At 55.3% G+C, this 15,401-nt stretch overlaps 2 protein-coding genes across 10 annotated transcripts in view; both read left to right on the top strand.

Moving 5' to 3' along the window:
• NFKBIB (NFKB inhibitor beta) overlaps positions 1-15,401 on the top strand; it is a 1,076,695-nt gene that overhangs the window by 438,167 nt on the left and 623,127 nt on the right. The window lies entirely within an intron of this gene.
• SIPA1L3 (signal induced proliferation associated 1 like 3) overlaps positions 1-15,401 on the top strand; it is a 231,434-nt gene that overhangs the window by 165,110 nt on the left and 50,923 nt on the right. For all 9 annotated transcript variants that reach the window (XM_084960460.1, XM_084960459.1, XM_084960464.1 and 6 more), the window contains 3 exons: positions 5,216-5,467; positions 6,163-6,300; positions 14,364-14,491. In XM_084960460.1, the coding sequence (XP_084816586.1) occupies positions 5,216-5,467; positions 6,163-6,300; positions 14,364-14,491 (518 nt within the window). The remainder of the gene's footprint in view (positions 1-5,215; positions 5,468-6,162; positions 6,301-14,363; positions 14,492-15,401) is intronic.

Below are 15,401 nucleotides of genomic sequence, written 5' to 3' on the forward strand. Positions count from 1 at the left end.
ACATGTCTGGTTGTGCCTGTGTGAGGGACACCGCGGGCGGTCAGAGGGTGACACCCTGACCCATTACCGTACATCTCTTGTCAGCTCCTAGCAGCCACTTGTGATCATTGCCTAGATGTCCTCTGTCATTATGGGTCCCAGTGATGTGAGGTCCTCCATTCTCACGTGATGTCATACCTTCCTCATGTATTGCACCCACGGCCGTACAGAAATCCCTGGGCCAGGGATTGAACCCACACCCCATCCATGACAACACCAGACTCTGAGCCCGCTAAGCCACCAGGGAACTCTGGGAGTTCTTATAAAAAGAACTTTCCTTCAGCAATTGTTTGGTTCTTGCGAGATCTAATTACACAGGGAGGGCAGGAGAGATGCCGTTCTTAGAATCGTGAGTTGGTGCCCTAGCAACCTCCAGAGGGGACTGTGATGGTGATTCTCTGTAGACACACCACATTCCAAGTGCTGGAAACACAGCTGCACCGAGGACAGTCAAGGCCCGGCCCTCGCAGAGCTGACGAGGGGATCGGGGGAGACTAGCTGTAAACAAGTCAGATGCTCAGTAGAGCAAAAGGGAGAAGCCGCTGAGGCTACTGAGAAGGTGGCCTCTGCAGTGAGGTTAGATGTGTGAATCCAGGCTCCTGACCTTATTAACTGTGACCCCAGTCAGGTGGCCTCACCTCTCTGTGCCTCATGTATAAAATAGGGACAATGCTAGATCCTACCCTGAAGGCGGTCGTCAGGTTGGAGGCTCATGGAGCGCATAGAGCATGACTTGGCCTGTAGGAGGCACCCAAAAGACACCAGCTGTGAGACACTGGGTGTGAGGAAAATGCAGGGGATGCCGTGACCTTGGACGGGGTGGTCAGGGAAGGCCTGAGAGTGGGAAGGAGTCAGGAGAAGGGCCTTGCAAGAAGGGAGTAGGTGAGGACAGGGAGTTCCCATTGTGGCTCAGTGGTGACGAATCAGACTAGCATCTATGAGGACATGGGTTCAATCCCTGGCCCCGCTCAGTAGATTAAGGATCCAGCATTGCCATGAGCTGTGGCGTAGATTGCAGATGTGGCTCAGATCCCTTGTGGCTGTGGCTGTGGCTGTGGTGTAGGCAGGCAGCTGTGGCTCCGATTCAACCCCTAGCCCGGGAACCTCCATATGCCACAGGTGTGGCCCTAAAAAAAAAAAAAAAAAAGTGAGGACAGAGGCCCTTGTCTTGTTGATAGACCAGAAAGAGGGTCATTGGCCAGAGCAGAGTGAGCCAAGAGGAGGGCACGCGACGAGGTGACACTGAGTGCTCATGCATGTGACCTCGCAGGGCTGGCGTGATCCCCACTTTACAGGTGAGAAAACTGACAACCCAGGGTGGACCCGTCACTCGTGCAGAGTTCAGCGGCGTGAGTGGCCAAGCAAAACTCAATCCAGGTTTCCCATCTCCATGTCCTCGGCTGCCTCAAGAAGCTGTTTCTCGTTCTGGGTGCACCCTCTCCGCCTTCCTGAGTCCTGCTTGATCTGCACTTGGCGAGGGCAGTTCTGAGCAGGCTTAAACCCGGCTGCAACCAAGGGCTTAGCCATCCACACCCCAGTCCCTCAGGCTCGGGGCTCGCGTCAGTCCCCAGGCGTCGCCTTCTCCCAGCCCTTCTGCAGGGCCTCCTCCACCCCTGCACAGAGCCCAGGCCTGGCCACACCCGCTCCGAGCTCTGCAGGGGCAAGTCAAGCTGAGATAACCCCGCAGGGAGCTCCCTGGCAGACCCCTATGCTTCAGTCTGCCCACGGGTGCACGTGCACATGCGCCCCCGCACGTGCACACACGCATGCATGCGCGCGCGCGCACACACACACACACACACACACACACACCCCATAGAGCCAGCCTGCCTATCGGATGACTCCAAAACAGAGGAGCACCAGAGGCCACAGAGGTGTCCCCGGACCTGTAGGTAGGGACCAGCCGAAAGGAAAGGAAGTGTCTGGAGGCTCCCTCCTCCAGCTCTGGGGCGAGGAGGCTGGGGAGGGTGTGACCAGACAGACGGGTTCGCTCCCTGCCCTATTAAGAGGAAAACTATCGTCCCGCTCCCTTTTTACAAGGCGGCCGCCGAAACAGGATCTCCTGTTTGCAGGGCTGGGTGTGGGTTAGGACTTGTGTGGTGGTTGTTGCTCTTCAAGTGCAGAGGTGTCTGGCTGGCCTCATTTGCAGAGCCGATAACCCAGCTCTGGGGTCCCTCCAGCCTCTTGCTGCAGCCCTGGCCTCCCGGCTCCGATGTCACGATAAGCTTGGAGGAGAAACACACCAGGTTGGGCAGAGCTGTGCTCCCTGCCAACAGCCGGCTCTGTACGGCGTGTGTCTGGACCCGGTGCTCTTCAGATACTGACAGAGTACAGGGGCTCATCCTCATGCCCCCAGGCCACAAGGCTGGGCCTCTCCAGGGTGCCCTGCACCACTGGCCACTGCCAGGCTGGGCCAGGTAGCCGGGAGGACCTCCCAGAACCCTCACTGTCTCTGTTACTACAATCCAGGATGCTTTTGTCCCCTTTGGCCAGACTCAGGATGACTGATGGGGGGAATGGGGTGGAAACTCCTCCCTGAGAATGGAAATTGAAGCCCCACAAGTGAGTGAATAGGAGAGATAAGAAAGGAGCCCCGGTGGCCCCCAGAACCTGGGCTGTCAGGAATCAAGAATAGGAGGCAGGAGTTCCCGTGGTGGCGCAGTGGTTAACGAATCCGACTAGGAACCATGAGGTTGCGGGTTCGGTCCCTGCCCTTGCTCAGTGGGTTAACGATCCGGCGTTGCCGTGAGCTGTGGTGTAGGTTGCAGACGCGGCTCGGATCCTGCATTGCTGTGGCTCTGGCGTAGGCCGGTGGCTACAGCTCCGATTTGACCCCTAGCCTGGGAACCTCCATATGCCGCGAGAGCAGCCCAAGAAATAGCAACAACAACAACCAAAAAAAAAAAAGAAGAAGTTAGGGACCCAAGAAATCTACCCACTGGCTCCCAAACCGCTGTACAGTGGGTCAGTGTGCATTGTGGTTAAAGTTGTGGGCTTTTTTTTTTTTTAAGGGTTGCACCCACAGCATATGGATGTTCCCAGGCTGGGGGTTTAATCGAAGCTGCAGCTGCCGGCCTATGATACAGCCACAGCAATGCAGGATCCGAGCTGCATCCGTGACCCTCAGCTCACAGCAATGCCAGATCCTTAAACCACTGAGTGGGGCCGGAGATCGAACCTGCATTCTCATGGATCCTAGTCTGATTCGTTATTGCTGAGCCACAACAGGAACTCTGAGTTGTGGGCTTTCTGATCAACTTACTGTCTGAAATTTGGTTTCCAGAGTTCCCGTCGTGGCGCAGCGAAAACGATCCAACTAGGAACTATGATGTTGCGGGTTCAATCCTTGGCTTTGCTCAGTGGGTTAAGGATCCGGCGTTGCCGTGAGCTGAGGTGTAGGTTGCAGATGCAGCTCGGATCCCACGTTGCTGTCACTCTGGCGTAGGCCAGTGACTACAGCTCCGATTGGACCCCTAGCCTGGGAACCTCCATATGCCACGAGTGTGGCTATTAAAAAATAAATTAAAAATAAAAATAAATTTGGTTTCCACCTCATATTGGCTTTGCGACCTCGGACAGGTTACTTCTCTGTGTCTCAATTTACTTCCCTCCTCATGTGCTGATCAGAACTCTGGTTCCCAGCAACAGAGGTCAGGCAAAAGAGTCTTTAGCGGCTTATGCACCCAGTAAGACTAGGAGATAGAGCAAGATTTAAGCGTGGCTGTTTGCAGGGTCTTGGACATCTTCCTTAGGAATCTTTATCACCTGTCTCCTTTTCTGCGTTGCTGTCATTCTCAAGCCATCACCCACTTCACAGGACAGATATCCTGTCCCTCCTCACAGCTCCAGCTTAAGTCTCCCCAGCTCGGCAGTCCCAGTGAAATAGATCTTCCCCCGGTAGTTCCAGAGTGGATGCTCAGTGTCTCTGATTGGCTAGGCGTGGGGCACGTGACAATCCTGTGCCAGTCACTGTGTCCCGAGTGAGAAGAGATTCTGATTGGCAGGCCTGGGTCACATGTTCATTTCTGGAGTCAAGAAGTAGGGTCAGCCCCACCCAGAGCACACAGATCTATTCTCAGGAGAAGGGGTGTGGAAGCCGGGCAGGCAGGAGCAGCAGGTGTGCACTGTCTGGGGCCATGGCAGTACCCCTCCACCTCCGAGGGTTCTGTTAGATGTTTGTGTGTTGTCCTCCTGCCTGGTGAAGCCTGGGTACCTTCTAATCCAGAGATAGTGCCGGAGGGGCCCACCAAAAGTCAGATCTGGCTCTGGCGCTGCCAAGGGGCACCGTGTGTCGGGCCCAGATGCCAGAGCACAATCTCAGGTCACCTGTTGATGACTCCTTAGCAGACATGTTCTGAGCCCATAGCCTCCCAGCCACCAGGTCCACCAGCTCTCTTGCCGGGTGGCCCTGCAAGCTCCCCAGGCTCCAGGGGACTCAAGAGAACCACAGGTGATGGGCTCGACGTGGACATAAGACTTTCCAGGACGAGGGCTCCCCTGAGCATGGCTCCCACAGCTGCTAGGAGGTGGATTTTGTGAGCACGGCCCCCTCCCCGGGCTCCAAGTTCCCTCCTGTGCTGCAGTGCAGCAGCGCTGGAGAAGGCCAGCCCAGGGCTCGGCTCTCCCCGCCTCGAGCCAGGAATGCTGCGGCGCGTGTGCCAGCCTGGTCTAGGGGGAGTCACAGGCCGCTCTGCATCTATTTCAAGGTTCTGGATTTCATGGGGGTTTTTTTTCTTTTTTTTTTTTTTTTAACCACCCTGTAAAGTAGGTCACCTGCTCCTCTTCCAGCTGCTTTTGAGCTTCTTTGGAACAGGGCAGATACAACCTTTGATTCTGAGGGCATCTGCCTTTCTGGCCCCGAGTACTGCCAAGGGGGGTTGAGCCGGTCCATGGAGGACGCTGCCTGACGGAGGCCTGGGTCATGGAGGAGGGCCGGGAGGGGAAAGGAAGAGAGAGGGTTGGAGGGGAGGGGAGGGGAGGTTGGAGCGCCGAGCAGTGTTGGGCCCTGTTGGGGTTGAGAACTGCGAGCTGCTAAGTTTCAGACCAGTTTAAAGGGTTCCTGCTCGGCCTGTGTTAAAGGCCATCTCAGGTCCGTGCTGCTGGGCACCGGTGTGTCCCAGGCAGCAGGTGAGCACAGGGGGGCTGCCCGGGCGAATAACGAAACTTTTCTTCTCAGGGGGTGGCCGGAGACCTATGACATGAATACCTCGGAGCCCAAGACCGAGCCGGAGAGCCTGGCCCCGGGGGGCCGGCCCCCCTACCGCAGCAATGCTCCCTGGCAGTGGAGCGGGCCTGCGTCCCACAACTCGCTACCTGCCTCCAAGTGGGCGGCGCCCGCCACCCCCGGCCACGCCCAGTCCCTGAGCCGGCCACCGAAGCAGACCCCCATGGTCCCCTTCCGGGAGTCCCAGCCCCTGCACAGCAAGAGGTAAGGACCCCGGGGCACCGGCCTGCCGCCCTTGGCCCGTCGCCCTCTCCACCCCCTTTGGTCCGGGCTCCTCCTCTCCTGGCCTTTCTCCTTCTGGTCCTCACACCCCCACCTCTTCCTCTGCTGATCTTTCCCCGTGAGCCTAGCGCCTGGGGACCTCCAGGCCTCAGGTTGGCAATCCACCATACCAGGCATGTAGGTTAAAACTCTGTATTTTTTTAAAGGTCAGGGGACTGAGAAGCACAGCATTCGGGGCCGCGATTCCATACGAGGGGAGGGTGTGTACTGCCCTGGTTCCAGCTCTTGGCTTGGGTGGTAGCTTCAGGGAGCTTGTATTATGATGGCATATAGATGTTACAGATCAATGCATTTGAGTATATTATGTATTCAAAGATAAAGAAAAATGTCCAAGAAATGAAGGACTCCAACCTGCAGAGGAGCATCTTGTCCCAGGTGTGGGCGAGAGCAGTCGGCGGCGGCAGCCCCGTCCTTCCCTGTCAGGCGGCGGACGCGGAGGGACAAGCTCCCCGCTGCAGGAGGAGGGCAGGGGCTGCCCTGGCTCCCGCCGCCACCCTTGGCGCAGCAGCCCTGTCCCCACCCCGACGGGAGGAGAGCAGATGAAGCAGAGGGGAAGGTCGGAAGGTCGGGCAGTCCCCCACAGCCTCCTCCCTCCCTCCCTCCCGTGTCTGTTCCAGGCCTGTCAGCTTCCCCGAAACCCCTTACACGGCGTCACCAGCAGGGGCCGACAAAGTCCCTCCCTACCGGCAGCCTTCTGGGAGCTTCTCCACCCCCAGCTCGGCCACCTACGCAAGATACAAGCCATCCCCAGAAAGGTCAGAATCTCTTCACTCTTTTCAGTTAAAGAACCTGATGAAAGCCGGCATCCTTCTCCCTCAGGAAATGCACTTACCTCCTCCGTTGATTTGCCATTTCACGGGGCTTCTGGCTTCCTGAAGATTAGGAAGGCTGAGCTGTGTCTGTTAAGACCTAGGGCCAGGCTGGCCCGAGCAGGACTCGCCTTGCCTCTCCTTGCAGCAGCATTTTGGTTGCTCTTTTCTTTCTTTTTTTAAAGCACCACATGTGTAGCATATGGAAGTTCCCAGACTAGGGGTCGAACCAGAGCTGCAGCTGCCGGCCTACACCACAGCCACAGCCACGTGGGATCCCAGCTGCGTCTTTTATCTACTCCGCAGCTTGTGGCAACACCAGATCCTTAACCACTGAGTGAGGCCAGGGATCGAACCCCAATCCTCATGGATACTAGGTGGGTTCATTGCTGCTGAGCCACCACAGGAACTTCTGTCAGTTGCCATTTTCTTGCGCCTTCCAGCACGGCTGCTCATCTGACCCCAGCCTGCGCTCCCCAACACCAGGCCACCAGTATCACCCAGTTTTCATGGCCTTTCAGGCTTCAGTCCTGTCTCCTTGGATCCTTCCCCAGTCTGGCAGCCAGAGGGACCTTCCCTGTAATTCCCATGGCTCCCCACTGCCCTCAGGATAAACCCAAGCTCTCTAGCTTACTCTCAGCTGCCTTCAGCCCCAAGACCCTGTAGCTTCCCCCACCAGGGCCCCAGTCTCAGAGGCAGCCCCACCGTTCCCCTGTCCTCAGGGGAATGTCTCCCATCCCCTCCCTTCTCCTTCCGTCCATCCCTCAACCTCTGGGCATCTCTGCCTTCCCCCTCCTCCCCTTCCAAGTGCTGCGTCCTGTCCACCTCCCTGAGCCCCTAGCCCCTGTGCCGCCTCCTGGGCCACCCTCCCCTCTGCAGCCAGGGGGATCCGTGTCTTTCCCCTGCTCCCAACTCTCCCATGCATTCCAGAGCCCTCAGGACAGGGCCTCCATGCTTCACTGTGGCCACCAGGAATCCACCCACCTCTCCAGCCTTGGGCAGTGCCACACATCAGCCACTCTGGCCACTTGTAATTTCCTAGGTAGTCTGTGTGCATCTCAGAATCCCCACGCTCTTCCCTCCACCCGGGTCTTCTGCACCATCTTCACCCCCACCTGCCCCCCCAACACCATTCTTCCAACTCGAGCGCCAAGTCTCCTCCTCCAGGAATCCTTCCTTGTACCCGCCACCCTCCGTACTAAGTGATGTGCTGCCCTGGGCCCTGTGCCCCTCACTTCCCTGTGTGTTCCCTGACCGTGGCCTTGAGCATTTTCCATTCTTTTTGTTTGTTTCTTTTGGTTTGGTTTTGCTTTTTAGGGCCTCACCTGCAGCACATGGAAGTTCCCAGGCTAGGAATCCAATCAGGGCTGAAGCTGCCAGCCTACGCCACAGCCACAGCCACAGCAACGCGGGATCCAAGCCACATCTGTGACCTACACCACAGCTCATGGCAACGCTGGATCCTTAACCCAGTGAGTAGGCCAGGGATTCAACCCACAACCTCATGTTCCTAGTTGGATTCATTTCTGCTGCGCCACGACAGGAACTCCAGCACTTTCCATTCTGTGTGCCCAGTTAAGTGTATGTATGCCCACTTGTGTGCATACACACTCACACATCCATGTGTGAACAACCTGCTGTCTAAGATACCAGGCCTTTCCAGCTCACCTTTGCATAACCGTCACACAGCACAGGATCTGGCACGTGGTAGGTCCTCTGTGTGCTTTGATGAAAGGCTGGCATGAGTGAGTTTGTTTGAATAGTGTGCCTCAGAGTCACCCAGAGGGAGGGCTTGTTAAGATAACAGATTACTGGGCCTTACCCCTGAGTTTCCAGCTAGGTAGCACTGCCATGCCAAGGCTGCCAGTCCAAGAAACCCAGTTTGAGAGCCGCCACACCAAACCATTGTTTGATTCTAAGCCAGTGTTGAGAAATTGGGGGGAACCTGCTCACTTGTTTATTTCCTAGTAGTTACCATTCAGCTTTCATCAGCAAAGGGTCCCGAGAGCCTTCCACGGGCCAGGTGCCAGGGGAAATATTGGAGATACTCACTTACCCCAGGGGTTCCCCGACACTGCTGTGCGAGAGAGGGTCTGGGAGGCCATGTGCAGTCTGATGAGAACTCTAATAGCCTCCGGCCTTGGAGTTGGGAGCGCAGCCCAGCCCCAGGTTTAGGCTGGCCGCCCATCTGACTAGGGCTTTGAGGGCGTAATAGGAGTTTGCCGCAGAGCAAAAGGAGAAAGTCATTCCAGAGCGAAGGCCTCAGACATGAGTAGGCAGGACGGTGTGGAAGCAGGACGGGTGGAGAGGGATCTAGGCCACGGGAGCACCTGAGCGGCAACCGTGGCCGAGGTTGGAAACGGCAGTTGGCGTGCAGCCGTTAGCCAAGCAGGGGGCGCTGGGGACGAGGGTGCCGGTTACTCTGGCTTCAGAGTCTTGCTATCCCCCCACCCCTTTGTTATTACTATTACTATTTTTAAACTCTTTCTTTGAAATAATTATAGATTTACAGGGAGTTAAAAAGAAATGGATAGGGACCTCCTGGAACCCGTCCCCCAGCCTCTCCAAATGTTAATTTAGGATGTGCTGTCAGAGCAAAACATTGGTATTGGTGCAGTCGTGGCTCTTATTCGGAATTCACCAGTTACATGAGCCTGCGTGTGTGGCTCTGTGCAGTTCTGTCCACGGTTAAGACACCCAGCTGGACTGTGAGGTCCCTTCTCTATCCCTTTATAGCCACGCCCATCCCCTCCCCATCCCTAACCTCTGACAACCACTACTCTGTTCCACATCTGTTTCTGGAATGTTCTATAAAAGGAATCATACAGTTTGTACCCTTTTGAGGTTCTTTTTCGCTCCGTTGAGGGTCACCCAGGTTGTTGCCTCTGTCAGTAGTCAGTTTGTGTTATTGCTGAGTTGGAGTCCATGGTGTGATAGCATCAAAGGATACTCTGGGTAATTTCTGGGTTTGGGCTGTTAACAAATATTCATGCTGTTAATAAGCATGAAAATAAGTCTTTGTTTCTCTGGGGTAAGTGCCCAAGAATACAGTTGCTTGCCAAAATATGGAAACCCCCTAAATGTCCATTGACAGACGAATGGATAAGGGAAATATGATGTTATGTACACAGTGGAATATTATTCAGGCATAAAAAGGTAATTCCAGCTGTTTTTAACAATATAGGTGAACCTCGAAGACATCGTGTTGCTAAGTGAAATAAATCAGAGAAGGACAAATATTATATGGTATCACTTATATGTGGAACCAAAAAAAATGTCGAACTCAAAAGAAACAATAGAATAGGGGTCGCCTGGGTAGTTTCCTAGGTGGGAGAAATGGGAAGATATTGGTCAAAGGGCACCAACTTTGAATTATAAGATTAATATGTTTTGAAGTTCCTGCTGTGGTGCAAGTGGGTTAAAAATCCAACTGCAATGGCTCAGGCCACTGCGGAGGCATGGGTTCGATCCCTGGCCCAGTAACTTCCATATGCCACAGGTACAGCCATAAAAATTTTAAAAAATAAGATGAGTAAGTTCTGAAGATTTATTGTATAGCATGGTGGCTGTAGTTAATAACTCTGTATTTTATGCTTAAATATGCTAAGAGGAGTTCCCTGGTGGCTGAGTGGGTTAAAAATCCATCGTTGTCACGACTGTGGCTCTGGTTACTGCTGTGGCGTGGGTTCAGTCCCTGGCCCCAGGGACTTCCACATGCCATGGGTGTGGCCAAAAAAGGGGAGCGGGGCGAGGAGGGAAACTCTCTGCAGCCCCTAGAACTGAGCCTGGCACATGGTAACGGCTCCAGGAGGGTTATGCCTGTCACCACCAGGTGCAGGCCCTGTGCAAATGGCATCTCTGTCCTCAGGGTTTGCCATTCTCAGGTGCAAGATGAGCAGACCTCCAGATTCAGGACAGAATTGTGTGCCCGGCTCAGCACCCCGCAGAGCTGGCCTGGACCCCAGACATTTGCTCATCAGGCCACTTGGCTGGCTTTTTTTGGTTTGTTTTTCCTTTGTTTTTCTCTGCCAGTTCCATAAAGAGTGGTATGTATATCAGTTAGGAGGCATTTGACTTTAAGTGCCAGAAGCCTAACTCCAGAAGGCCTGAAGCATTAAGGGGATTTATCCTCATCACATCCTAAGTCCCGAGGCAGGATGGCTCTGGGACTAGTTAATTTTGTAGTGTCATCCTCAGGGACCTGGCTCCACTTGTGACCCACGAGGGCTACTATGGCTTCAAGCAAAACCCTGCCGAAAAAGAGGGAAGAGCTTCTCTTTGTTTCTGAGAGTTGAGGAACTCGGTCAGTTGTCCATCCCTGAACTAAATCCAGGCAAGATCACATTGGGCCCCCAGGACTGTCTTTTATTTATTTATTTTTTAATTTTGTGGCCGCGCCCACAGCACATGGAAATTCCCAGGCCAGGGATCGAATCCCAGTCATAGCTGCGGCAGCACGAGAGCCTTACCCCGCTGCACCTGGCCAGGGATTGAACCTGCACCTCCAGTGACCCAAGCTACTGCAGTTGGAGTCTTAACCCACTGTGTTAACTCTCCAGCCCCACTCCTGTCTTAAAGCACCAGGATTTACTCAAGTCAGGTGGTGGAGGGCTGGTGGCCAGAGCACGATCTGGACTCCACTAGCAGGAACAAAGGTGATGATGTCTGTTGGGTGGCAGTTTGTTGACCCAGCATGTAGTTTGTTCACCCAACAATGGCGTCCTTTCCACAGCCATCCTGTAAGGCACTCGTCCCCATTCCATGCTTCTGTCTGTGCAGGAGATGGACAGAGCAAGGCTGGAGCCCTGCCCTCAGGAGTTCACATCTGTCTCGGTGCTTTCCTATGTGGCAGAGTGGGACGTTCAAAGCCAAGATCCTGGCAGCCCAAACCTGCTTCTGGGGAGTTTTGCCCAGAGCTGTACATGGTGAGATGCTGCAATGTCCCAATTTCCAGTCTGCTTGACCAGCAGTGACAGAAATGACCCCAAATGGGACATAGTCGACACCTACGGAACAATTAGCATAGATCAGTCCGTTTATGTTGGGATAATAAGAAGGCTTCTTAGTGAGAGAATTACGTAAGTGGACAGAGTACAGGTTGTCTTGATTGAGGGCAGTTAGTGAGAGATGAAGCTGGGAAGATACGTCCAGCTAAAGATGGTCCATCAGTTAGGATTAGCTGCAGCTGCATAATATAGAAAATGGCGATTCAGATGAGATTGTTTCTTTCTTTCTCCCACGTTGTCAGGGACCCAGGCACCTCCCTGCCAATGTTCTGCCATCCTTGGCCTGTGCCCTGCTGGTCTTAAGGTGGCTGCTGGAGCCTCAGCCTTAAGGAGATAATGAGGCAAAGTCACATGCAGTACTTTTATCTCATTGATCAGAACTGCAAGGGAGCCTGGGAAATGTAGTTTGTTAACCTATCAATGGCTGCCCCAAATACAGTAGGGATTCTGTCCCCAAGGCAGAAGCAGAGAACGGCCTGCAGTGTCTGCCACTCACACCTTCTGCTCTCCTCTAGCCCGCCCCAGCCACTTTCCTTTAGTTCTCAGGATTTGATAGGAACGTTTTGACAAAATGGAATAAACGCATCAACACTCCAATTTCCAGCTGTGCTGGAGCCACGTTTTACCAGGAGGTAGCGGCCAGCCAGTAAGGTGAAGATGACTTATGCTTTTTATGGTTTTGACTCTCTTTTTTTTCCTGGAGGCATTAGAGGTCAAGGTCTGGAGGAGTGGGGATAGTATGTATTTTCTTGGCAAGGGAGTAGAGATGAGTTTGCAGGAAGTACAATGTGCCTCTGAAGCCCCCCTCTGCTGCTGCCCTGGAGGCATTGCAGCCAGGAGTTTAGAGCTGGTCTTTGCAGAGACAGCTCTGGCTTGGGACTGACAGGGTGACCTGGAGAAATCAGTTAGCTCCTCTTTTGGATCTTGAGGTTCCCAGTTGCCCACCCTCTCAAGTTGCAAGTTTAGGCACAGGAGCCAAATGGGGAGTCGCAGTATCGGCTTGATTAATGGAGGCTCAGGGACTCCCCCCAAGTCCAGGGCTTTTGTCAGTGGAATGTTTCTGGCTGCAAGTAATCAAAACTTGGCAGGCTCAAACACTGTGGGAATGTGTCATCCCGCAGGAAAAACAAGGTTCAAAGAGCAGACTCCAGGGAGGGTCCGTCCAGCATCCGGACAACATTATCAGGGGCCGGGTGGTCCCTGCCTCCTCTCTTCCCCCCTCAGCTCTGGCCCCGTCCTCAGGCTGGCGGGGAGAGCGCAGCAGCGGCTCGCGTGTGGGGTCTGGACGCAGTAGCACCTGGTAGAGAAGAGCGGCCATCTTTCCTTGTCACCTCCTTCAGAACAAGGAGACTTTCCCCCAAAGCCCCTTAGCAGCCTTCACCCACCATGCTCTCAGGGTATGCTGGGTAACGGACCCTTGAAAACTGGGGTGACTTACTCAGCAAGGGTTTGCTTCACACCCACACTGCAGGTCCACCACTGATCGGCATGGGGCCTCTCGGGACCCAGGCCACCTCACGACTCCCTGGCAAGAACCGATCACACAGCCCTGACCAGCCGCTCTCAAGGGGCAGGAAGTGTGGTCGTGCCATGTATGTGCCAGGTGAAGAGTCAGAAGTATTTTCTGGGAATCTTAATAATTCACATCCTCTCATGTCTCCTGTGTCTGTCCCTGACCAGCCCCCGGCAGGGAGAGGAGTTGCGCCATGACTAGCTCTGATCTGAGGTGGAAGGGACATTGGGAGGTGCCCACAAGATTCACTCCAGGCCATCGAGAACGTGGCTGGGGAGTTCCCATCATGCCTCAGCAGGTTAAGAACCCAACTAGTGGAGTTCCGTTGTGGCTCAGTGGTTAACGCATCCAACTAGGCACCACAAGGTTGGGGGTTCGATCCCTGGCCTCGCTCAGTGGGTTAAGGATCCAAGGTTGCCGGTGAGCTGTGGTGTAGGTCACAGATGCTCGGATCTGGTGTTGCTGTGGCTGTGGCGTAGGCCGGCAGCCGTAGCTCCCATTCAACCCCTAGCCTGGGAACTTCCATGTGCTGCAGGTGCAGCCCTAAAAAGAAAAAAAATGAGAGAACACAGCTGGGACCTAAGGCCACAGAGAGAACCTTCTGCCTGTTGCTCTGTTAAATCTAAGCCCTCGCCTGCAGCTCTGCAGGGCCAGCCCCCCAGAGAATCTCTAGGAGACAGGTTTGTCGTTTCATGCCTCCACAGCCCTGTGAAGTGGAAAGCATCATCCCAGGGTTCAGACGGGAAACCTGCAGTTCAGGCCAATGAGCACTTGCCCGAGCAAGGTCTTGTGGCCAAGGGAGGTCTGGAGCCCAGACCTGCGTCCGGGCCTCTCCCCTGCAGCGCCTTCCGCCAACCCAGAGACACACATGCTTCTGGCCTATCAGCCAGTTGTGTCATGTCAGCCTCAGGCTAAGCTCTGGGCACGTAGGACACCGTCCAGTCCCACACTAAAGGTCCTACTGTGACTGCCTGACAGCCAGGGAAGCTCAGGCTCAGGCTGAGGCAGCGACTCTGCCTCACTGGACAGGAAGCAGAGGCGAGGTTTGATTCCCCAGGGTACCTGGTTCCAGACCTCCTGTCCCTACAAATGCTGACTTAGCCTATTCTTCCCCACCAGAGAGAACGGGCCCCCAAGACAGGCCTGGGGACCGGGGGCTGCTGACAGCAGCTTGCTCTGTTTCACAGCCAAAAAAGAGCACCCTGAGGAGCTTGTGGGGAGGGCCGCTGGCCCAAGTGGCTTCTACCCCCTCCTTCCTCGAGGACCCACCTGGCCCTGCGCGCCCTGCCACCACCTGGCCTGCTTCCCAGGCAAAGCTCATTCCTGACCCTCCGTTAATAGCATGTTTCCAGGCTTACTCACTTCGCCTCCCCTCCACGCCGAGCCTCCTGTGTGTTTAAAACCCCCCAATGAGCAAGTCTCCGGCTCCGGTGGTTCTGACGCCCCAGCCCTTCACCCCACCGTGCTTGCCTCCTCTTGCTCCCCTGCAGGTACGCAGCCGCCCCGCACCCGCTGCTGTCTTTTGATCCCCACTTCAGCCACGATGCAACGTCCAGTGGCGACTCCTCCTCAGGCGGCTTGACCAGCCAGGAGAGCACCATGGAGCGCCAGAAGCCAGGTAGGGCCTCCCCAGGCCACCCGTACCCCGGCCTCGCCCTGCAGGGCCCCTGATGTACAGAGTGACAGGTGACGCCCCCCCTTCCTGTTAGTGATGAAGAAAGCTGTGTGTCACACGTGAGGTTAGAGGAGTCACCCGGCAGAGCGGCAGGGACAGGGGTCCGTGAGGGGGGTCTATCTTCACCCTGACCGGGCATCAGCAGGTGGGGTCTGCCAGCACTATCAGGGGCCGGGGTGCAGGTGTGTGACATGGAGGTGGTGACCCCCAGGGGAAGTCTTTGAAAAGGACCAAAAGCGGTGCTCTCAGGGGCTCCCACCTGGTGGTGTCCTGAGGCTGCTCGTTATATAAACCCTCCAGGGCTGTTCCTCCACTATTGTGGACGTGACAGCACATGCCGAGGAGCGAACCCAGCCCTTGAGCATCTACTGTGACCACGTATCACAAAGTCATCAGGCCCACGTTCCACACCCAGGGCAAGACAGACATGGCCAGCCTCCCGGGGACCCCTGCCCCTCCCAGCCAGTACCCCCGCAGGTCACCATCCTGCTTCTCATGGCCAGGCTGAGTCTCGCCTGGTTTTGAATTTCACGTATGGGGAACATAGACTCCCACTGAATGGGGTGGGGGGGCTTTGGTTGCGTAACATCACATCAGGCACGTGACCCTACGCAGCAGCGTGGTTTCCAAGGGGGCGTCTCCATCCTATGAATGACCCACGGTCTCTTACTGTGTCCTAGTGCTCCGCTAGTGTCGCTAGGAAGAGTCTCATACGTGTCATTCGAAGAAGACACGCTCAGGTTTCTGTAGGGGGTATCCCCGAGGGGGGGGGACTGCTTTGTAAGTGACCACCCATCTCCCACTCCCGCCAAGGACAGAGTTCTCGTTGCTCTGTGTCCTCCCCAGCGTTTTC

Source organism: Sus scrofa, chromosome 6 (assembly GCF_054392235.1).
Source record: "Sus scrofa isolate SSC_HxYL_T2T_F1_AM1 chromosome 6, Sscrofa_HxYL_maternal_Yorkshire_Landrace_v2.0, whole genome shotgun sequence".
In the NCBI taxonomy this organism is placed as follows: domain Eukaryota; kingdom Metazoa; phylum Chordata; class Mammalia; order Artiodactyla; family Suidae; genus Sus; species Sus scrofa.